General features: G+C 43.8%; 1 protein-coding gene across 1 annotated transcript in view; it reads right to left on the reverse strand.

The window, feature by feature from the left end:
• Positions 1-249: 249 nt before the first annotated feature.
• The window catches only part of LOC135512280 (AT-rich interactive domain-containing protein 5B-like), a 79,600-nt gene continuing 54,230 nt past the window's right edge, over positions 250-25,619 (reverse strand). Inside the window, exons 6-10 of the mRNA XM_064934127.1 lie at positions 25,104-25,344; positions 15,770-15,822; positions 14,168-14,265; positions 5,469-5,682; positions 250-5,335 (exon numbers count right to left, since the gene is read on the reverse strand). Of these exons, the coding sequence (XP_064790199.1) occupies positions 3,413-5,335; positions 5,469-5,682; positions 14,168-14,265; positions 15,770-15,822; positions 25,104-25,344 (2,529 nt within the window). The 3' untranslated portion in view covers positions 250-3,412. The remainder of the gene's footprint in view (positions 5,336-5,468; positions 5,683-14,167; positions 14,266-15,769; positions 15,823-25,103; positions 25,345-25,619) is intronic.

Genomic DNA, 25,619 nt, shown 5'->3' on the forward strand with positions numbered 1-25,619 from the left:
ATTTCTCATGAAAGAATGGTGTCGCATCCCTCCAATAGAGTTCCAGACACTTTCTGGCTGCTCGTGATGTGACAATGCCCTATTAAGATACTTTATGTTGGTGTCTCCTTTCTTTTGGCAGTTACCTGTACCTTTGTCGTTGGGTCTACATGACATTTCAATATTTCATGGATATAAAAGGAGTTATATTTTCCAACCTCACCCATCTGTAGTAAAGTACCACCACAATTAAGGGGAGAAAGACATTCATTGATAGTAAAATATTTTAATTAAATATACAGAGGATCATATAATACAAAATGTTTTTCTTCTTGTTTGCCAGCTAAATGATTGGTAAACAGATGGCACATTGTATCAAAAACACGTTAAAGATGAACAGTATGGAAACAATGTGGGAAAACAAGCAAATAAAAAGTGTCCTACAAATAGTGTTCAGATCTAATATAGTAAGGTGACCTTTGACACATCTAGATTGTGTAAGCAGCTTTATGCATTTATACTATTTACAGATTATAACAACATATAACACATGATAAGACTATCAGAAGTCAACAGTATTTACATTATTATTTACAGAAGATGTCAGACAGAGAAAGATGCCAGAGAATAGTTTTGAATGTTAAGGAGCCTAAACAGCAGTTACTAAAGCTGCTGAAGCAAACATGACATTCAGAACATGTAATTGTAAATTAATGTTTATCTTAAGTGTCTGCTAAACCTCCTCTGATTGGCTTCAAGACAAAATTAAACGGCTATGTGTTACCTATATTTCATATGTCCCAAATACCCATTAAAACAGTTCTGATGGTTGTAAACCCAGACCAGGTGCTATTAGTCCTGAGGCACGACAGGGTTCCTTTTGATCACTGAGCCTGGCTGTGGCACATAAATCTATTCTAGTAGCCATTCTCTACACCAGTGCTTAACTATGCCTTTGCTAAACATTAACTATGATACTATACATTTACAGTCCAATGAGTTTGCACTGCAATGTGATGATGGAATGGAACCTTATAACTGTAGTGCTGCAACCAGCAATCAAAGATTAAGAAAGGCACATATTCACAAAGCAATAATCTACAAAACACATTTTTATTTATCATACAGTATGCTGTTGAACGAAGGAGGCTGAGTAAACAGCCATACATGAAAGAATAAGTGATTTTTCAGAGCTACAATGTGTCAAGATAAGTGCTGTCAGATGTCACAGTAGGCAGCATCAGTGACTCAAATGTTAAGTGTAGTACAAATACGTTCTGTTCAATATATTAATGTATCTGGGTCACCTTCCCATCTCTCAGGGGTCAACAAAACATTTTGAGAGAATGTTCCTGACAAGCGATACAACTCGCCTTAAAAAACGGATGAAAAACGTCAAATGTGGTTTCTTCACAGCTTGGGTGTTCTGATGAAAATGAGCTTTTATCTACAGTACCAGTCAAAAGATTGGACTCATCTAATCATTCAAGGGTTTTTCTTTATTTTTTACTATTTTCTACATTGTAGAATAATAGTGAAGACATCATAACTATGAAATAACACATATATAATCATGTAGTAACCAAAAAAGTGTTAAACAAATATATATATTTTTTTGATTCTTCAAAGTAGCCACCCTTTGCCTTGATGACAGCTTTGCACACTCCTGGCATTCTCTCAACCAGCTTCACCTGGAATTATTTTTCAACAGTCTTTCAACAGTCAAGTGCTGAGCACTTGTTGGCTGCTTTTCCTTCGCTATGCGGTCCAACTCATCCCAAACCATCTCAATTGGGTTGAGGTTAGGGGATTGTGGAGACCAGGTCATCTGACGCAGCATTCTATCACTCTCCTTGGTCAAACAGCTCTTACACAGCCTGGAGGTGTGTTGGGTCATTGTCCTGTTGAAAAACAAAATGCTTTGCGGTGGGAACTACATATGCAGAGATCATCCGTTCACCTACTCTGCGTCTCACAAAGATACATTGGTTGGAACCAAAAATGTCAAATTTGGACTCATCAGACCAAAGGACAGATTTCCACTGTTCTTAATCTCCATTGCTTGTGTTTTTTGGCCCAAATAAGTCTATTTTCTTATTGGTGTCCTTTAGTAGTGGTTTCTTGCAGCAATTCGACCATGAAGGCCTGATTCACACAGTCTCCTCTGAACAGCTGATGTTGAGATGTGTCTGTTACTTAAACTCTGTGAAGCATTAATTTGAGGTGCAGTTAACTCTAATGAACTCTTGGTCATCCTTTCCTGAGGCGGTCCTCATGAGAGCCAGTTTCATCATAGTGCTTGATGGTTTTTGCGACTGCACTTGAAGAAAATTTCTTGAAATTTAAAGAAAGTTCTGGACATTTTCCAGATAGACTACTTAGTAATGAGTCTCTTTGTTTATTTGAGCTGTTCCTGCCATAATATGGACTTGGTCTTATACCTCCTGTACGTTGTCACAACACAACTGGCTCAAACTCCACTAATTAACTTTTAACAAGGCACACCTGTTATTTGAAATGCATTCCATGTGACTACCTCTTGAAGCTGGTTGAGAGAATGCCAAGAGTGTGCAAAGCTGTCATCAAGGCAAAGGGTGGCTACTTTGAAGAATCTAAAAAAAAACATATTTTGATTTGTTTAACACTTTTTTTGGTTACTACATGATTCCATATGCGTTATTTCAGTTTTGATATCTTCACTATTATTCTACAAATAAAGAAAAACCCTGGAATGAATAGTTGTATCCAAATTTTGGACTGGTACTGTACATACAAAACCTCAGGGCCTTGTGGTTTTGTACAGCACCGTGGTTTAACACAGTAATTCCTAAGAATACAGGTGTAGTTGACTTATACATGAACAGAGACAGGCCAAAGCACCACACTAGAGAGCTCTAAAAAGATATTAAAAACTTGATTGAAGGTGGAGTAGCCTAATGCTTAACAGCTGCATTAACTTTTCCAATGGCAAACTTTGCGTAAAGAGTCTATTTTAGATAGGCCCCTCATGTTTTTTTAGTGTTTCAACCTGATAAAATCCCCAGAACACATTTGGAGGATGAGGTTGTTGCATTGCAGTGACGTAGTCCATCCCTTTGGAGACCCAGCAAATCTGATTATCCCCGACATGCATGCCAATGGCTTTTCTCTGTCTCCCGTCCCTCCACACTTAAAGATAGTAAGAACCTGACTGTTGAGCGAGAGAAAGGACCTGGTTGGTGAACACAAACACTACAGAGTGCAAATTGAGACAAGGTAACTTAAGTGGTGATACAGCACAGTGCAAAAACAAACAAAAAATACAAAAAAATGTAACTGTGTGCCTGACTAAATCCACCAGCTACAGTTAACCAGTGTTGTCATGCTTACTGAATAATAGAACACTAGATCCACTGTCCCAGGTAGACAATTAAGCTCCATGTGGGTTTGTCTGTTAGAGTCTGGTGCTGGGGTGCATGGAGGACAGCTGTGGGTGGGTAAGGGTGGACAGGGGGTACAGGTGGTGCAGGAGGTCCCCATACAGGGCCGCCCCCCCAGGGTGCCTGTAGAAGTGATGAGGGCTGGGCTGTGAGGCCATCAGCTGCCTCTGTAGCATCATGGAGTGGAAGGCTAGTGGAGGGACCAGGGGGGACACAGCTGTCTGGCTCTTCAGGTACTGGAGGTTGTGATGGAGGGCATCCTGCATCCCGGGGTACATCCCTGGGTAGAAGGGTGTGTGGGGAGGGTAGGTGTGGCCCTCAGGAATGTGGAGGTGGATGGCGTGCGCCGGTTCAGCTGGTTTGAGCTCCTCCCCCTGTGGGTCGCCCCTGCGGACAGAGCCGGCGGGGTGCATGGGGGTCACCACTCGCACCTTGCGGTCTGGCACCCCCTCGTTCTCTAGTTCCCCCAGGCTTCTCTTACTGGGTCTGGAGGCACTGACAGTTTCAGCGTGGCTTTTAGGGTTGAAGAAGGGCTGAGGGGGGTCTGGGCTTTGTTTGGGGGTAGATATAGTCATGGGGAGGACTCTGCATGCTTTGGGGTGATAGTCTAAACTCTGATGCATCATGGGATATGGGAGGCCACAGAAAGAGGGCTTTGTGAAAGACATTCTTTGAGTGACAGGCTTGGAAATACTGAAATCTCGGGGTTCCTCGTCCAATGGTCTATCCCCATGTGTTTGTGTCCTCTCAGAGAAGTGGGGAGCTCTGTAAGCCAACCCTTCTCTGTCAGGATTGTTTAAGCTGAAGCCCTCGCTGCTCTGACACTCCACGATAAAATGTCCCTGTTTGTCTCTGTTGGGATAATTGGCCATTCGCTCTTGGCTCAGACAGTTCTCTGTCTGCCGGTAGAGGTTGTGTAGGTGAGGGGAGGAGTAGCAGTCACCTGCAAAGCCTGGTGGTGCCTGACTGGGGTGCTGCTGCATCCGTGTCTCTCCTGCATTCTCCACTCCATCCTGATGCTCAGTCCTGTGGAGGTAGGGGTGCCAGGGGGGGTTGAGCCGGGGCTGGAAGTGGCTCACTCTGCAAGTGAAAGGCTCAGACAGATCCCCCAGAGGACTCCTCTCTTGCTGGGGTTTGACGCTTTGGGCATGCTGGATGACAGAAGGCCTGAAGACAGGAGCCATCTCTGGGCTGTCCGGGATGGAGTCCTGCCTCAGTTTCACTACCTCCTCTACGCAGCTGTCGCTTACATCACCCCCACTGACTGATGGAGTGGGAGTAGGAAGATGAGGGGAACTGAATGAGTAATGACTTGTCTCACAGACTTGGGAGAGGAGCTTCTTCTTGGCTAGTGGGGACATGACCCCCAGGTTGTCCTTGGAGTATGCTGTTGGCGTGTGCACGTGACACTGATTTATCTCTTTGTTTTTACTGGGGGAGTCCTGTTTGTCTGTGAGTGGCTCTGTAGAGTATAGCTGCAGTGGGGGTGGGCTCTGCTTACACATGGGCAGCACCTTACCCACCCTCCCACCATGTCCATAACTGTGACTGTCTGTGTCTTTAGCTACCGGCGTGTCAGGTGTGCTTGGGTCAGCTAGACTGCTATACCTAGGCTTACTATTGTTGTTGTCCCAGTTGTGTGGATATGGGGTCTTAGAGAGGGTTCCATCGGCTTGGTCCCTTTGCTCAGGGTTGAATGTGTCTGATTGTGGTTGGCTGGGATGTCTCCGCTCGGGCTGTGGACACAGATCACTGTGGAGCACAGGTGTGGCTCGGTGGCAGTCTGTGTTGGGGGGATTCAGGCAGGACACTTCCTCCTGGCTCAATGTCTCCTCTTTCTTCAGGGTGTGTTGTAACTCTTCTTCAGGCTCATTTCTGGAAAGAGGATCCTGCTTCATCACTGCAGGCTCCTGGTTCTCCTCTTTCTCCTCAGATACCTTAGTGGGAAAACATGCCATACTGTTATTCAATACATATACATGATGCATGTGTGACATTGTTATCTTTCTAGGAAAGAGTGTGTGTGAACAAGAGAGTGAGACAGACGGACAGAAAATGAGTAGGACTGACCTGTGAGAGCTCCTGGCTTTTTGCTGCGTCGTCGCTCTCTCTCTCCTTCCTGGCCACCTGTCTCTGGTTTAGTCCACCTTTAGGTCGTTTCGCTGTGACCCCTTTGGGTTTGGCACCCCCCTCTTGGGCCCCATGCTCCTGTTTTTTGGGTTTGGCTGAGGGGAGGGGTTTGTCCTTCTCTCCTTTGGTGTACCTCTCATAGGGTAGGAGGAGCCTGGAAAGGTCAGAGGGGAAGAGACTGAGTTAACCTTAACCTGAAACAAAGTTAAGGCTATAAATGTATCACCTCTTAGGAATGCTGTTACAAACCCTGCCCATGTAGCTGCAATGATACATGTCAAAAAATCAACACATTTTTAAAGATTAACAACTACGCGGTCTCTCATAAGTGGTGCTAGGAATAAAACTGCAAAGTTTAATCAATTTATAAGAATTTCCTCACAAATGATTACCTCTGCATGTGTTTATTGGGTGTCGACATTTCAGGTTTGTGATCTTTTTCAAGACATGACAGTCAATAATGAAAAGGTCCAACTTATATTGTAAGAGGACATTCACTCTAGGAAGTAATATCTAGATAAACCAGAGACGCTAGGCCTACAACTGTGGCATAGACAAAGACACATAACTTGAATTACATCTGAAATTCAGAAAATAACTTTCAACCTTAATTTTGACACTTGACTGACCAGAGTACACTGGTGGTGGGCTTGAGTCAGTTAGTATAGACTATATGGCATGCTTCAACACAGAGCTGGTATGTGCTGAGAGAGCTAGGGAGCCAACTAACACCTGGCATAGGGCCAGGAGATGAGGCAAGGCTGAGGCCCCCAGTTAGGGTGTGTTAATCTTTACATCACATTACCAGGGAAACAGTTAACACACTACAGCTGCTAGAGTGACTAAAACAACATCCATTCTGACTGAGCTGTGCTGTTGATGAGACTACAGTGTGGGTTCTGACACCATGGGGGTTATTATCACCAAGGTCTTATCAAATGTGTGAAACAATATAAGGACGGATGAAAATGTTGAGGAAAAACATATGGCATACTCTAGGTTAAACACCACAAAACATTACAGTATCAAATATCGAAAAGAGGTACCAGCCAGTGATGAAATGTTCAATATTATTTTGGAAATTCTTGCCTCACCCATTCCTTCCATGATAGCAATCCAAATGCTATTAGGAAACAACTTAGGCATGAACACGTTCTCATGTGTGCACATTAAGTAGTTGCTCAATTCCCTTTTTAAGGGCTTTGTGGTAGAACAAACAAGGAATCATTAGTGGTTTGCTTGTTCACAAACAGAAATGCCTTTAATGTACCAGTGCAGTCAAAAATGTAATATTCCTGTGTTTTAAATATACACTGTATTTCCACACTATGAGGTTGGAATAATACTGTGAAATGTTGAAAATTATGATAATGTGTTTGAAAAGACCACATGAAATTTCAGTCTGTTTTGGTGGGATGGTGTTTTGGTCTGCCAGGTGACATCACGACACTCGCCAGAGGTAGCGCACGACACTTGCACCAGGGCAGTGTAAGCAGAATTGTCTCATTGAGCTATTTTTTTGTTGTTATTAAGAACAAATTCTTATTTATAATGATGGCCTACCCCAGTCAAACCCTAACCTAGACGACGTTGCCCAATCATGGCCGGTTGTGGTACAGCCAGGAGTCGAACCCGGGTCTGTCATGACACCTCTAGTACTAAGATGCAGTGCCTTAGACCACTGTGCCACTCGGCAGCCCATACTGTATGAGCTAACACTCATACAGTATAAATAGTAATAACAGAGCAATGTTATTTAAAAGGCTGACATGTATACACATTTTCCTAATATCTGAGACATGTTGTATTGAGTTTTTACCTGAAATTGCAGTAACAGCCTGTTACATTCTGAAATTGTTACATTAGCTGCTGGCTGCACTGAGCCATATAAAACTATGGAAGCCCATCCCATCACCAAACACATGTCACATTTCAGAGGTGGCACCAAAGGTCCCTGAGTGGTGGGGGGGAAAATTGTTTTTCTGGGGCCCCGAGTTTTACCCGATCGCGTAGTAACCTAAACAACTCCGGACCCTAGGTGTAGCATACAACATAGTAACAAATCAGCTGTAAAAAACAAACATTTTATATGGGCTATGATGGGACCAGATAATTTTTATAATCAGGTAAAAAAAACGGGCCCTAGGGAGAATGAAAATATTAAAAATCTTTACACAGACAGAGACAACAACTGCAATTGGACAAAAACTAACTGGGCTGAGGTCGCTGTATGCAGGGTGGCATCGTGCAGGCCTTCTGCATCTGTAATTAAAAAGATACTGTGTGAGTATGTCACCACTGTTGATTGACTTAATTCCAATCATTTTGGATTAAAAAGGCGAATATAAACCACATTTGATCACACTCACATTTTCTCAGTACACAAATAAATGGGCCCATTTTAAGCTATAAAAACAGAGCTTAGGCTATAAAAACATGACGTTACGTTTCCCCTGGCCAGGCCCAGATGGGATCAGAATGCATAGGCTTCACTAGGCTACATACAGATGTGGTTGTTATCAGGAGGCTACAGTTGATCAGACTGAAGCACAGACTAATTGTGCACGTTGACAAATCATGAGGCATTTTATTTTTTGGTAGCGGGTATGGCCTTCCATATAAAACAGCTTGTTGTGGTGAATTCACTTATACCCACGGTTTCAGTCGCAATTTGCTTTTACCACATGATGTTTTGCATGATATTGAAAAAAATGAAGCCTAGTTTGGGGGTCAATCGTACATTTTTGATAGGCTAACGTTAATTGATGAAGACATGCTGTTAGCAACTCTGTGCTTTTGTATTGAAGCTAAAATGTAATGAGTGTAGCCTACAGATGAGAAAATAAACCCTTTGTCTGCACATACAGCACCAGTCAAAAGTTTGGACACTTATTCATCAAAGGATTTTCTCTATTTTTTTACTATTTTCTACATTGTAGAATAATAGTGAAGACATAAACTATGAAATAATGCCAAGAGTATGCAAAGTTGTCATCAAGGCAAAATATTTTGATTTGTTTAACACTTTTTTGGTTACTACATGATTCCATATGTGTTATTTCAGAATTTTGATGTCTTCACTATTATTCTAGAAAATGTAGAAAATAGTAAAAAAAAAAAAAAATGGAATGAGTAGGTGTGTATTCAAGAGTGTAATATGGTTTGGTTGCATTATTCAATAGTGTGATATATTTTAGAAGAACATTTTCTGTCATTGTTGAATATTTTGTGCTTACTGTGATATTTACGGTCAATTTGAGCTGTGGACCAAACATGTTGCGTTGCCAGCCACAATGTAAGGCAAGGATGTAATGTGAATTGAAAAGTAGAATTATCTTTCACCACACTGCTCCTCAGACTCTCCTTTACACAGTATCTTGTAATGGGAATAGAGCCTAAGAAAGAGAGTTCCAAACCTCTCTGCCAATAACATCTAGTTTTCAGTTTTCCCCTCCCACTCAGACCACTCCCTGACACTTCTAGCAAAATTCTTGCTTTAGAAATTGCTCTTTTATTTGAAAACAATCACAATAAGGTACTTAATTTTTACAGAGAAATTTGATACTGAGATAAAAATGGCTGCATTGGTTCAAGCGGCTCAGTGGGATTTCTCAGAACCAAACTGCTGGCAGCAGAAGCAGTAAAACTAAATTTCATACAGCTGGCACCGGGCCCCAGGCCAAGAAAGGAAATGTACGATTAAATGTGACTTATTTGAAAGAGGGAGAAGGAGAAAATAGAGACGGCGAGAGAGAGAAGAAAGACAGATGTTAATGGAGTGAAAAAATTATTCACCATAAACCACTGCACCATTGAGAAATAATGTGATGAACTCGACGTGACTTACTGTATAAATAGAGTAAGGAAAATAGGGAGCAATTTCATATACACTCACATTTCAAGTCTGCAAAGATACTGTACCATCTGCCGTAAGAATGAACACCATGCCCTTCTGTGTTTGGCGTCTAGCAATACCAATTACAAATCAGTATCTATCAGCAGACGTGGGATGACAATGAAATAATCCTGCATTGAGTTTTAGGAGCTAGGCTACAGACGAAGATACAAAGTTCTATTGGATCAATTCACACCTGGGGGGGGGGGGGGCTCAGTCGGGGCTCATCTTACTGTTCAGAGTTAGAATAATATCTGCATCTGCAGTTTTTCTATTGTCATGTCAGTCACTGACAGTCAGTCAATTAGCCCAAGTCAGCTAATTTTTTTCGCTTACGGCCCCCAAAAGGCTAGGGATGGCTCTGACTGCAAGTGTGGATATGGATGTGGGTATGCAAACGCACGAGCGAATGCGGTCTCTCATGACGAAACCCGCATTTTTTTGTGGCCCCCAACCCCATCAAAGTTGCCCTGCCCTACATTCATTCTCCAGAATGCCACTGAGAGGTGAGGGTACCGTCCATACTGGTGTGCTTGTCACATCTCAGTGGAACATTCTCCTTTAAATCCATGTCACATCACAATTGTTAAACTCAATATTCCAGATAGTCTTTTATTTTTGGAAATGAAAAAAAAAAAGTAACACTGTTCTTTTAGCACGGCAGGATTATTTTCTGCTTCTCTGCTGCTGAACAGTTAACTATGAAAACTCACATTATAAATAGCACCCAGTGACTCTGTAAAAGACCGATAATAAGTACAGGGAGAGCATATAACATTCTCCTGATCACATAATACAGCAATGATAATACAATATGACTTATGTAAGTAGTAATTTCCTGAAAGCAGGGGGCCGGGTAGGGTGTGCAATCGAGAGGCCATGAAAGGAATTCAGTCCACATGTGAAGGCAGCAGGGAGGCTCTTTGCACAGTGATAGGTTACATTTATGTAAATATAGGGCTTTCTCTTATATAAATCCTTGGTTGAGTTCAAAGCAGGAAATGCCTCTCAGGAACACTTCTCGTAATGAATATCACAGGCAATATCAAAATCAAATGCAACATACTTTCCTGCACACCAGAGGGCAGAATGAGCACAACATGACATGGAAAAGTCAATGAGGGAATTACTCAATGAAGGAAGGAGAGCTTACATTTCTGTGAGGTCAATAAATACTTAACTTCCGCTCATGGCTATTCATCATTGAGCCTTTACATGAGCAGCCATTTTCTATGATGTTCATGGTAGATTTGAGTACGTAACCTATCCACTAATAAAAAATTAAAAAGTTCAATAGGCAAAAGAGACAGACAGTGATTTCTCTAGCATATTGGAATGTAATTAGGCTAAAGACATTTCTTAGTACAATGTATTGTTGTAAGATTGTTTGGAAATCAATACAATTGTAATTCAGTGACAGTCATGTCTGTCCCATTAAAATAATGTTTTTTTTTATCAACAATTAGCTGATCTGTCATCTGAGTTAAAGGGGATTTACCTGTGGAATCCAAGAAATGCCTAAATCACCAAAGCGCCGGAAACCCCTATAGGCTATTTCATTCAGTACTTTTCCTGGTGCTGAAATTAATTTGAGCTGGCGTTCTGTTTAGTTCATAGGTTTTCTTAATGCGTTAACGGAACCCTATTTTGGGGTAGTTTTAAAACAACCTCTTGAAGAGAAGAAGCATAACATAAAATACATATTCATCACCAACTGTTATGTTTAGGCTGCTTCAAAGAACTGGCAAAACAATAACTCCTGTCTGTACAAAAGCAAATACCAATCTTCAGAGCCGAGTCAGAGCGGGATAAACAGACATTGTTCCCTCAGCTTTGGAAAGATTTGGCTTCAAAGCCTCTCTTTTGTAGAAAGTCAACCACTTCAAGTGATCCTGATTCACGCAGTTAAACAGGGCAGTGAAAGGCCTTTTGTCGAGTCTGGAAATACCAGATCTAAAAATGACCTTTACCATTCCCCCAAGGCTAAACTACATTCAACTGCACACAGCTAACCTTAATCATGACAGGTGTTGGGCAATGGATGGTAAGTGTTTGTATTAACTGCTAGATATTATGTCTGTGGTTCACTGCGTAGAACATTATGTTCTTCAATCCAATCTCAACATTAGGAACAGATTTATAATAGAGTTAAAAGAGTCTGTTCATCATTACACATCAACAAAAATCACATGAACTGTTCCTAAGCCAAAGGCAAGAATGTTTAAAATAATACTGTGAATTGTTATCAGTATTTCCGAATGTCTAACTCTGCAAGTATGGCACAATTTGCAAGCCCCTAAATGCAAACACTAGGTTTAAAAGCCTAGTATATTTCATGTGGGTTAGTTATTTCTTTGTTGTGCCAGGTGAATGAGGAGGGAGAGCAATCAAACTTCATTCATCTAAGTGCTATCACAGCTGTAATCTGTCCAGTAGTTTTTTCCTATAGCTTGTCATTTTAGGTTCTTACAGCAATGTGTTTTTTTTAAACTCATGTTGTAAGATTTGTAATAAAGAGACTTGAGTGTTGCATAGAGGAACAAGAAGCAACACAGAGTAAGGGCTGTGTTTAGGATTTAGTCTACTCTAACATGATCCATGGGGTGGCGACTTGCCAAGTTGTTCCAATTTGTCATGAGCCTATACACTGTGGGATGCATTTTCAATTTGAGGTGCAGCTTGAGTGAGAGCAGAGGCACACCAATACCAGGAGGAATGCATAAAAGAATCAATGGTATCGTCTGCAATGTATGCAAAAGAATCCAACCCTGTATCCAACCCAAATAAATATTCACACTCTAGTGTGTACATGTGGTTATTCATCAGATAAAAAACGGCCATTACCTGGTATATTAACTAATATGAGTGGAATTTATTGTTATTTGTTATACTCTGTACAACCTCTGAGAAAATAATTGCCTCCACTGTTGCCATGGATATTCCCCCCTGCAATTACATAAAAAATCCTATTCATGGCAGGCATTAAATCTGCATTAACACAGGAACTATCAGAGTGACAACATGTACAGTATAAATGTAATGTTTCTGTAGCACTAGCAGCTCACACAGAAAGTGAGAGCTTAAATAACTAACGGCAGCAAAAAGCCACTGACCTGTATAATCAAAAAATCAGCATGAAGCGGCATGCAGGGAGAGAATGCAGCAGTCTATTTCAAGGTTATTGATGCCATCTTTTCATGACCTCATTTTTAATTCAGGGAGCAGAGCTCTGACAGCTAATCTTGGGAAACGGTTTAAATAAATATCATTAAAGCTTTCCCAGCTGGAGCTTTAGACCTTGGGTTGGACGTTAAATATAGATTGTTCCCTTTAAGCTAATGCACAGTAGAATGGCTGCAATGAGCAACTTTCCAAATGACAAGTACCTCAGAATGAACAGAACAAAAGATAACCTATGTTCTCTACTGCCTGCTGCTCAACACCATAAATACAGTCATTATTTTGATCTCTATCATTGAAAATAATTTCTCCAAGGCAACCGTTTCAGATGACTTCCATTAAAGAGGTAAATGGATAATGTGGATCATTTCAAATTGCAGTCAGGGCTTGGGGACATTCAAAGTCCCAAACAAAAGACCAAGATCAGCACGTTCAGTTAATATAGTGCAATTACAACCAAATGTTTCCACTACTCCTGACTTAGGGGGGATAAATCAAAAGACGTTAGGATAAATGTTGCATGCTCTAGTTTAAATTACTTATTGTGTTCTCAATGCTGAGTAATCATTAAGTGAAAACAACGACGCCACCAGAGACCAAACACATCCTTCACCAAACCGACAAACAGGGTCATTTATCATATACTTCCAAGGGAAAGAGAATAGCTTTGTTTCCTGAGCTAATACCATGAAGTTAATTGCCATCCTAGCTGCTGGAATAGTGAGCCTCAGCTAAAATTCTCCTCCCCTGGCCTGTTAGGGTTCAGCTGAGATTTCCCGCTCTCTTTCTGACAGGGTGATATTCACTGCAGTGGGGATATTTTGGGGATGTATTGATTCAGCACAATTTCTCAGCTTTCTGTGGCGGTATTGAGAAAGGCCAGCGCAGCAGTCACACCTCACTGGTCCCCCCCAACCCCCTATGCTGACACTGTCTATACCAGTCCTCCTACTCATGCAGGGCTAGGAAATGGCTTTCAAATGGCAGAGCAAATACAGTCCCTTCTGGCTGCACAGGAAGTTTAATTAAGCTGCAGTGCTATTTGGTATAATCTAACTGCTCAACCATATTCAAGTATCCAATTTTGTATGAACTTGTTCATAGAGCATAGATAAACCTACACATATTGACTGAGCAATTCAGGCTGACTGTTTGTCATTTGCCTAGATCCATACACATACTCACTATATGCATTCACAATATTGCTCTGCATGCCCTCTTTTGACACGTAATCTGTGTGTGTATGCATAACATCCTCAGGCTCCACCAGGATCATAACCGTTTGCTGTTTGCTGTGGTTCGGACCCTCTCAATAAAAAAGGCTGGTTGGAGAGAGAGAAGTGTGAATGGTTTGGTAAATATAGCTGTGCTCTGTGTTAGTATGCATGGAGCAGCAGTGTGTGAGAGAGTCTGTGGACATGGCAAAAGACATCATGTCAGGAATAGCAAGGAAGCCTTACTTCCCTAAGAAGGGTTTACATACACCTGATACTGGGGCTGAGAGTAGCGCTCCTCTTCCTCCACTGCATTAGGAAAATGGGACAGGGCTTTGTTAATAACTCACCTCTCGTAGTGTCTTCGTGTGCACGTGGCGGCACTTGTGCTCCCTGGGTTTCCACCCAGCTCATCATATACATTTTTCCACTGTCTGTGAACTGTGATCTGAGAGAGAAAATTATTTTAATTATCCTGTATATAACTATGTGATAGCATCTTTATAGATAGTATTAAACACTCACACTAGGAAAATGACGAACAAAGTTATTAAGTGTGCCACAGAGACCATAAAGAACTGTGTCTTTTAAGCCCAGATTGGCTGGGCACCAATTGGTGTATGACACTGAAATAAAATACATCAAATCACCATTATTTGATGCAAAACCATCTCCATAACATGCCACCAGCTGTAGCTGGCTACTGCAGTCTCTACCTCAGCAGGGGCAAAACAGGGAAAAGTACAGTACAGTGGTAGAGATGCATAAAATGCCTCCCGAGTGGCGCAGTGGTCTAAGGTACTGCATCGCAGGGCTAGCTGTGCCACTAGAGATTCTGGGTTCGAGCCCAGGCTCTATCGCAACTGGCTGCGATCGAGGGAGATCCATGGGGTGGCACACAATTGGCCCAGCGTCGTCCGGGTTAGGGGAGGCTTTGGCTGGCAGGGATGTCCTTGTCCCATCGCGCACTAGCGACTCCTATGGCGCACAGGGCACGCTGACATTTTTATTTGTTTTGGTCTTCAGTAATGTTTTTTAGGCTGTTAATGCACACAGAAAACTTTCTCGAGGCAAGCTGAAGTCGGTAGCCAAAGTTTACACCCCATTGTTGGTGATTGGTCAACAGTAGGGATTCTTAAATGAAGTGTTTGTTGTAATTCAACAGGAGACAAAATTGTTTATGTCCATTTTTTCACTTGAGAAATACCAAAACAAAAACACATTGGTTAGATGTAAAATTGCTCTACTAAGATCACCTCAGCAAAAACATTAAAATTAACAACAGATTTTCTGAGTAATCTTAGATTAATTCTGACTATTTTAATTCTGACTAAGGTGTCTCAAGATGGACAAATATCTATTGCTGCTATTTTCACATTTTCAGGGCAAACTTTTAAAGGAGTATGTGAGCACACTCATTTGTTCAAACCGAAGCATGCAGAAGACCTATTATACCATTACATACATACTGTGACTACACAAACCAACCACATGGCTTCCTGCTCACAAAGCAAGCATGAAAGTGATAATCAGCTGTAGATAAAAAGCCTTCAAAGGAAACACATCCCGATTACATGACAACTTTCCTGTTTGGTGGCTCGTCTCTCTGTATGACTATATGTGACTAACGAACTAACCAATATTCACAATGCATTTACTCTTCACATCAAAAGATATAAGAATTTTGGAAACACTTCCCAAATTAGTACTGAACAAATGTGAGGTAGGCTGCCAAGGGAAAGGCCCCGTTCTGCTGGCTCACTGTATATAATAGACAGCTTGATTTTAAAGCCTCAACATGGTGAAAAAATGACAGACTTCACAAATGTCCCTGAAATGGAAGGGTAACGTGTTTTCCACTTAGAGGGGGTTTAAAACAAAGGTATCATTTTGCAAAATGTGGGCCTGACCAAGATTGTGAAGTATGGCGCAGGACATATGTAAACACTTACCAACTCATATCCTCCGAGTTTCTGAGCAGCTTGAAACATAGTCCAAAGGTTAACTGTTAGAGGGACAACAAACAGGGAGATCAATGGTATTCAGTCAGATCAACAAATGCAAATATACTGTCACATACACTGCATTCGGAAAGTTTTAGACATTATTACAAATGTACAGTACCAGTCAAAAGTTTGGACACATATACTCATTCAAGGGTTTTTCTTTATTTTACTATTTTCTAAAACTATGAAATCAAAACTATGAAATCAAACATATAAAATCATGTAGTAACCAAAAAAGTGATTCTTCAAGTATCCACCCTTTGCTTTGATGACAGCTTTGAACACTCTTGGCATGCTCTCAACCAGCTTCATGAGGTAGTATATTATTTAACTAGTCAAGTCAGTTAAGAACAAATTCTTATTTACAATGACAGCCCATTTGTAAAGCCCCCCCCCCCCCCGGCCAAACCCTCTGCTAACCCGGAAGACACTGGGTCAATTGTGGGACTCACGATCATGGCCGGTTGTAATACAGCCCGGGATCGAACCTGGGTCTGGAGTGACACCTCTGAGATGCAGTGCCTTAGACCCCTGTGCTCACCTGGAATACATTTCAATTAACAGGTGTGGCTTGTTAAAAGTTAATTTGTGGAATTCCTTTCCTTCTAAATGCGTTTGAACCAATCCATTGTGTTGTGACAAGGTAGAGGTGGGATACAGAAGATAGCCCTATTTGGTAAAAGATCATGTCCATACTATGGCAAAAACAGCTCAAATAAGCAAAGAGAAATGACAGTCCATCATTACTTGACATGAAGGTCAGTCAATACACAACATTTTAAGTGCAGTCGCAAAAAACATGAAGCGCTATGATGAAACTGGCTCTCATGAGGACCGCCACAGTAAAGGAAGACCCAGAGTTACCTCTGCTGCAGAGGATCAGTTCAGTTAGAGTTAAGCGTGTCCGCCCTCGTCTCCTGTCTCTCAGAGAAGGCCCTGGATTGGGCCAACGCTGTATGGGAGGAAGGAGGAGCGATGCTGGACCAATTCGAGGATTTCACCCGCCGCTTCAGGGCATTTTTTGAATGCCTCGTACACCTGAGAAAGGAGACGAGGAGCGCACAGGAGTTCGCATTGGACTTCTGGACCCTGGCCGCCATTGGGGAGTGGAACGACAGGGCCCTGATCGATCACTACCATTGTAGTTTACCTGAGGACGTCCGTTGGGAGTTGGCCTGTAGGGACACAACTCTGACCTTCGACCAGCTGGTGGACATGTCCTTAAGGTCGAATAACCTGCTGGCTACTCGCGGACGTCCAGATCGGGGTCTGTCGATTCCATCCCCCAGCACCACCGCTCCAACGCGTATGGAGCTGGGAGGTGCTGCACTTGGGGCGAGGAGGGGCCGATCCATGCACCATCTGTGGCTGCAGAGGGCACACTGCTCAAGTTTATTTTTTGTGAAGAAGAAGGATGGTGGTCTGTGCCTGTGTATTGACTATCGAGGCATCAACCAACTCACTGTAAGATACAGTTACCTGCTGCCTCTCATCACCAGTGCGATCGAGTCAATGCACGGGGCGTGCTTCTTCACAAAATTGGACCTCAGGAGCGCTTACAACCTGGTGCGTATCCGGGAGGGGGACGAGTGGAAGACGGCATTTAGTACCACATCAGGGCACTATGAGTACCTCGTCATGCCGTACGGGTTGATGAATGCTCCATCAGTCTTCCAGGCCTTTGTTGACAAGATTTTCCGGGACCTGCATGGGCAGGGTGTAGTGGTGTATATCGACGACATTCTGATATACTCCACTACATGCGCCAAGTATGTGTCCCTGGTGCGCAAGGTGCTTGGTCGACGGTTGGAGCATGACCTGTACGTCAAGGCTGAGAAATGCCTGTTTTTTCAACAGTCCGTCTCTTTCCTAGGGTACCGCATTTCCACTTCAGGGGTGGAGATGGAGAGTGACCGCATTTCAGCCGTGCGTAATTGGCCGACTCCCACCACGGTAAAGGAGGTGCAGAGCTTTTTAGGGTTTGACAACTACTACCGGAGGTTTATCCGGGGTTTTGGTAAGGTAGCGGCTCCCATTATGTCACTGCTAAAGGGGGGACCGTTTGCAGTTGTGGGCTGGGGCGAACAGGGCTTTTGGTCACCTGAAGGCTCTGTTTACCTCGGCTCCGGTGCTGGCTCATCCGGATCCCTCTTTGGCAATCATAGTGGAGGTGTACGCGTCCGAGGCTGGGATAGGAGCCGTGCTCTCTCAGCGCTCGGGTACGCCACCAAAGCTCCGCCCCTGTGCCTTCTTTTTGAAGAAGCTCAGCCCGGCGGAGCGAAACTATGACGTGGGGGACCGGGAGCTGTTGGCTGTTGTCAAGACCTTGAAGGCGTGGAGACATTAGCTTGACGGGGCTAAACACCCTTTTCTCATCTGGACTGACCACCGCAATCTGGAGTACATCTAGGCGGCGAGGAGACTGAACCCTCACCAGGCAAGGTGGGCCAGGTTCCCAGAACGCTAAGGCAGAGGCACTGTCACGGATGTATGACACAGAAGAGCGGCCCATGGATCCCACTCCCATACTTCCGGGCCTCTTGCCTGGTGGCACCGGTGGTGTTGGAGCTGGACGCTGACATCGAGCGGGCGTTACGTAGAGAGCCCACTCCCCCTCAATGTCCAGCTGGGCGTCTGAACGTTTCGTCTGCTGTCCGCGACTGTTTGATCTATTGTGCCCATACGTCATCCTCCTCTGGTCATCCGGGCATCGGTCGGACAGTGCGCTGTCTTAGTGGGAAGGACTAGTGTTCCACTTTAGCTATGGACGTGAGGGTTTATGTCTCCTACTGCTCGGTGTGCGCCCAGTGCAAGGCCCCTAGGCATTTGCCCAGAGGGAAGTTACAACCCTACCCGTTTCACAACGGCCGTGGTCGCACTTGTCGGTGGATTGCCTAACGGATCTTCCTCCATCACAGGGTAACAACACGATCCTGGTCATTGTGGATCGGTTTTCTAAGTCCTGTCGTCTCCTCCCTTTGCCCGGACCTACAGACTGCGGAGGCCCTGTTTACACACATCTTCCGGCACTACGGGGTGCCTGAGGACATAGTATCTCATCGAGGTCCCCAGTTCATGTCAAGGGTCTGGAGGGCGTTCATGGAACGTCTGGGGGTCTCGGTCATTCTTACCTCGGGTTTTCACCCTGAGAGTAAAGGGCAGGTGGAGAGAGTGAACCAGGATGTGGGTAGGTTTCTGCAGTCCTGGCCAGGGGAGGGCGGCGCTCATGCCCTGGGCAAAGATGGCCCAGAACTCGCTCCGCCACTCCTCCACTAACCTCTCCCCCCTCCAGTGCATCCTCGGATACCAGCCAGTCCTGGAGCCTTGGCATCAGAGCCAGATCGAGGCTCATGTGGTGGACGACTGGTTTAGGCTCGCTGAGGAGACATGGAACGCCGCTCATGTGCACCTTCAGCGGGCCGTGAGGCGCCAGAAAGCCAAGGCAGATCGCCACCGCAGGGAGGACCGGGTCTGGCTCTGGACACAAAACCTGCACTTCCGCCTGCCCTGCCGGAAGCTGGGCCCGCGGTTTGTGGGGCCATTTAAAGTCCTGAGGAGACTGAACGAGGTATGTTACAGTTGGTTGAAAAGCATGCATTTGGTTTTACTAGCGTTTAAGAGCAGTTGGAGGAGTGTTGTATGGCATTGAGGCTCGTTTGGAGGTTAGATAGCACAGTGTCCAAGGAAGAGCCAGAAGTATACAGAATGGTGTCGTCTGCGTAGAGGTGGATCAGGGAATCGTCCACAGCAAGAGCAACATCATTGATATATACAGAGAAAAGAGTCGGTCCGAGAATTGTGGCACCCCCTTTATGGCTGGTATTGTTTGCCGGGTTTGTTATTATGCCCGTTACTTACGAGTGACCGGTATTTTCACACACCTTTAGTATTTGTTTTATACTGGTGCAGTTCGTGGAATAAACTACCTTGTACACTTATCTCTCCTCTCCTGCGCCTGATTCCATGCACCAGTTACCCACAGCCTGACAACTGTATATATAACAAACTTATATATTACATTTACATATGTATTCAGTACTTTGTGGAAGCACCTTTGGCAGTGATTACAGCCTCAAGTCTTCTTGGGTATGACGCTACTAGCTTGGCACGCCTGTATTTGGGGAGTTTCTCCCATTCCCTGCAGATCCTCTCAAGCTCTGTCAGGTTGGATGGGGAGCGTCGCTGCACAGCTATTTTCATTTCTCTCCAGAGATGTTTGATTGAGTTCAAGTCCGGGCTCTGGCTGGGCCACTCAAGGACATTCAGAGACTTGTCTGCATTGTCTTGGCTGTGTGATTCGGGTTGTTGTCCTGTTGGAAGGTTAATCTTCGCACCTGTCTGAGGTCCTAAGCGCTCTGGAGCAGGTTTTCATTAAGGGTTTCTCTGTTCTTTGCTCCATTAATCTTTCCCTCGATCCTGACTAATCTCCCAGTCCCTGTCGCTGAAAAACATCCCCACAGCATGATGCTGCCACCACCATGCTTCACCGTAGGGATGGTATTGGCCAGATGATTAGCGGTGCCTGGTTTCCTCCAGATGTGACACTTGGCATTCAGGCCAAAGTGTTCAATCTTGGTTTCATCAGACCAGAGAATCTTGTTTATCATGGTCTGAGAGTCCTATAGGTGTCTTTTGGCAAACTCCAAGTGGGCTGTCATGTGCCTTTTACTGAGGAGTGGCTTCAGTTTGGCCACTCTACCATAAATGCCTGATTGTTGGTGTTCTACCATCGCCACAAAGGGACTCTGGAGCTCTGTCAAGTGACCATCGGGTTCTTGGTCACCTCTCTGACCAAGTCCCTTCTCCACCTATTGCTTGGTTTGGCCGGCCGGCCAGCTCAAGGAAGAGTCTTGGTGGTTCCAAACTTCTTCCATTTAAGAATGATGGAGGCCGCTGTGTTCTTGGGGACCTTCAATACTGCAGAAATATGTTGGTATCCGTCCCCAGATATGTGCCTCAACACAATCCTGTCTCGGAGCTCTACGGACAATTCCTTCAACCTCATGGCTTGATTTTTGCTTAATTGCATTTACCACAGGTGGACTACAATCAGGTTGTAGAAACATCTAAAGGATGATCAATGGAAACAGGATGCACCTGAGCTCCATTTTGAGTCTCATAGCAAGAAATACTTATGTATACTTAGCTCTGACCGCTGGCTACTTATGTATACTTAGCTCTGACCGCTGGCTACGTCCCTTCCGTCTTCAAGAGAGCGAGAGTTGCACCCCTTCTGAAGAAACCTACACTCGATCCCTCCGATGTCAACAACTACAGACCAGTATCCCTTCTTTCTTTTCTCTCCAAAACTCTTGAACGTGCCGTCCTTGGCCAGCTCTCCCGCTATCTCTCTCAGAATGACCTTCTTGATCCAAATCAGTCAGGTTTCAAGACTAGTCATTCAACTGAGACTGCTCTTCTCTGCATCACGGAGGCGCTCCGCACTGCTAAAGCTAACTCTCTCTCCTCTGCTCTCATCCTTCTAGACCTATCGGCTGCCTTCGATACTGTGAACCATCAGATCCTCCTCTCCACCCTCTCCGAGTTGGGCATCTCCGGCGCGGCCCACGCTTGGATTGCGTCCTACCTGACAGGTCGCTCCTACCAGGTGGCGTGGCGAGAATCTGTCTCCTCGCCACGCGCTCTCACCACTGGTGTCCCCCAGGGCTCTGTTCTAGGCCCTCTCCTATTCTCGCTATACACCAAGTCACTTGGCTCTGTCATAACCTCACATGGTCTCTCCTATCATCGCTATGCAGACGACACACAATTAATCTTCTCCTTTCCCCCTTCTGATGACCAGGTGGCGAATCGCATCTCTGCATGTCTGGCAGACATATCAGTGTGGATGACGGATCACCACCTCAAGCTGAACCTCGGCAAGACGGAGCTGCTCTTCCTCCCGGGGAAGGACTGCCCGTTCCATGATCTCGCCATCACGGTTGACAACTCCATTGTGTCCTCCTCCCAGAGCGCTAAGAACCTTGGCGTGATCCTGGACAACACCCTGTCGTTCTCAACCAACATCATGGCGGTGGCCCGTTCCTGTAGGTTCATGCTCTACAACATCCGCAGAGTACGACCCTGCCTCACACAGGAAGCGGCGCAGGTCCTAATCCAGGCACTTGTCATCTCCCGTCTGGATTACTGCAACTCGCTGTTGGCTGGGCTCCCTGCCTGTGCCATTAAACCCCTACAACTCATCCAGAACGCCGCAGCCCGTCTGGTGTTCAACCTTCCCAAGTTCTCTCACGTCACCCCGCTCCTCCGCTCTCTCCACTGGCTTCCAGTTGAAGCTCGCATCCGCTACAAGACCATGGTGCTTGCCTACGGAGCTGTGAGGGGAACGGCACCGCAGTACCTCCAGGCTCTGATCAGGCCCTACACCCAAGCAAGGGCACTGCGTTCATCCACCTCTGGCCTGCTCGCCTCCCTACCATTGAGGAAGTACAGTTCCCGCTCAGCCCAGTCAAAACTGTTCGCTGCTCTGGCCCCCAATGGTGGAACAAACTCCCTCACGACGCCAGGACAGCGGAGTCAATCACCACCTTCCGGAGACACCTGAAACCCCACCTCTTCAAGGAATACCTAGGATAGGATAAGTAATCCTTCTCACCACCCCCCCCTTAATGATTTAGATGCACTATTGTAAAGTGGCTGTTCCACTGGATGTCAGAAGGTGAATTCACCAATTTGTAAGTCGCTCTGGATAAGAGCGTCTGCTAAATGACTTAAATGTAAATGTAAATAAGGTATCTGTTTTTTATTTATAATACACTTGAAAAAAATCTAAACCTGTTTTGACTTTGTCATTATGGAGTATTGTTATGAGATTGATGAGGATAAAAAAAAACATTTTTAGAATAAGGCTGTAATGTAAAATAATTTGGAAAAAGTGAAGGGGTCTGAATACTTTTCAAATGTACTGTAGCTACATAAACTACTGTAGATACAGCCTGACACCTAGCTAGCTCTGTAACACTTCAGCTGAAGGGGATTTGAATAAACACCATTATGAGCATCAAGTATCACTTGACATGTTAGCACTCGTTACCAATGTTGGCTCAAATGCCAATGCAATTTTGCATAGAATTTTACATGCACATATCCAATGACAGATGATATCACATGGATTAGAGCGGTTGTGTAGTATAGTGATTAGGCAGGTGATCAAAATCCAACAAAGACCCTTTCAGATGAAACTTGAAATCATTCCATCTCTGACAGTATATTTCCCCACAAACAATGAACCCACTTTATTGTGCGATTTTCCAAACAATGACATTTGTATCTGCTTTCTGTAACATCATTGTAACATCATTTTTATATGAAGACCTATAAATAAGGAAGGTTCGCCTAGGGAGAAATCCATCAAAATTCAATCTTTGCGTACACAAAGGCTTGCATTTTTCAAAATGACATTTTCCTATCTCTGCATTTGACAGCATTGATTTTTCCTTTCTCCTCTTCCGTGGCTGTTGTCAATGAACAGGCAGAATAACAAAGGAAGCTGGGTGAGTTCTATTTGAACTGCAGAATGGCATTGTGTTTTCAACTGGATAGCAGCTAAGGCCTGTTAATGGGGTTGTTATGCATAGACTGTAATTACCACAATAGCAAGCAGAATTAGGAAGCACAGAAAGGAGAAAGCAAATAAGAGAATACTTCTTTCTTAGATTACTTCCAGCCTGTTTTTTCTCTAATTCACTCTATTCAACAGGGCAATTATCACAGAGATAAAGATGGCAAAACAGACTAAACACAATGTAGACTAAAACAGACAAGTTCAAACAGTTAAATAATAAACAAGGCAAAAATAACCTCTCTGAAGGCAACCTGAAATAATGTGCATCACCTCCCCCGCCCAACACATGAAAACCAATTCCCCAACTCCTCATTCTCCTATTTGCGACTAATGCAATTTAAAATGTGCAATGTGATGTCAAACTGTACCAACACTGACACACACTCCCAGCCCCCTCCTTGTACATTCAGAATGTGGTACCAACACTGGGAATAGCTGTTTGTTCAAGTGAATGGAATATAATGAAACCTCTTTTTGTGATGTGGCTTTTCTTCTTTTGAAGTTCATTTATCTTACGTCCTGTGCAGCGAGCAGGCACACTGCTAAAGCTAAATAGAAGGCAAAGAAGACCCAAAGAAGCTTCCTTTCTAGTGTAACAGATAACAAACTTTGTGCTGGAGCTATAGCATTGCCCTGTGTAGAATATGCCATTAAAATAAAGTGGATAGATTGACTGATTCACTTACAGTATTTCACCTGTATCTGCACTGCTCTGTCTGCCCTACATTGTGCTTTAGAGGAAGTGGAATTGGTAGCTCTGTGTGCATTTCAGAGCCAATGGTTTAGAGAAGAATATGTCATTAAATGGCTTCTGTTAACAATCACGCAAAGCATGTAGGAGGCACAAGGACAAGAATACATGTGTTTTACCGTTCGACAATCCAGTGCTTTAAAACAGTTGTTTTCTTAATTATAGACCACTCATAAAAGCAAATCCAAAAACACAATTTCCATAACAGGAAAGTTTTGCTTTGATACTTAAGGCTATTGCAGTGACTGAAAGGAATCATGAAAGCTGATTGCGTCTGAGCATATTTTGTAGTAGTTATAGTTTTTTAAACAGTCAAGTTGCCAAGGACAAGTTTAAATTGCATTATTGGAAGATTTAATGAGAAGAGTCTTGCTTGGTTTGTAATTCAGAACATGTACTGTATGTAAAACAGTTGGTGTTATGCCTCGATTCAAACGATGCTATGCTGTAAACTCAGTAACTACAATATGCATGCATACTGAGTCACTATCATATCATCTCAACCACATTGGCCAACTTAAGAACAGCCTCTTTGGTGTGAAGATGACGTCTCTTTCCAAATATCTATATGGAGTTTAATCGTGAACCACAGCTTACATTTGTATAGAGAGACTAACATGTAAAACAGCTCACCTCTTTTTGTATAGAGTGAATTGCACCACAATGACGCATGGCTGTTCCGAGAAATAATATTGAATGACGGTTCTTCTATGGTTCTCTATATAAGACATAATCTTCCCTAGCATGTGAAACCTCATTGTTGTGAAGTGAAACATTCGACCTACATAAGAAGCGTTTGATCTGAGCGAGATGTGTTTCCCATGCATGCGACACTCTGACGTTATGGACTCACATATGATGCTTTTTACAGGACCTGGTGTGTGAAGATTATATATCCTATATTCAAAGCTTATATGAATATAAAAGGAAGACATTTCACTCACTCTGCTTAAATCCCAGGAAGGGGATCCTATCGATAGGTGTGTCCCTGTCTTTCATGTACTTGTATAGGGCTACTAGGAAGGCCTGCTCGTCTGCACGACTCTCCTTTGATGATTCCTCGTCCTCTTCTTTCTCCTCCTTCTTCTCCCTCTCCACCTTCTCCTCCACAGATGTCTGTTTACAGATCCTGGGTTTGGCCATTGTGCCTCTGGTGGGAACTGTCAACTTGCAGTTAGGTTTTACCTGTAGGAAATATAAGAGTGGGAGTTGAAGGGTTAACATTCAACAGGAAGTGGGGGCTATTTAACAAATGCATGATTCTGTCAAAAGTATTATCATATCACTCCATATAAATCGCAACCTTTACATTTTTTATTCAACCAAACTGAAATAGTTAAGTGAATGGCGAAGGCACACAAAGATGGAGGAATTCAGATATGATGTCATTGTTTTAAACTGCGGCTAGTGACATGGTTCAATGTGCAAATAAACCAGCATAATCTTTATTTTTATTTTTT

Source organism: Oncorhynchus masou, chromosome 24, assembly GCF_036934945.1.
Source record: "Oncorhynchus masou masou isolate Uvic2021 chromosome 24, UVic_Omas_1.1, whole genome shotgun sequence".
Classification (NCBI taxonomy): Eukaryota; Metazoa; Chordata; class Actinopteri; order Salmoniformes; family Salmonidae; genus Oncorhynchus; species Oncorhynchus masou.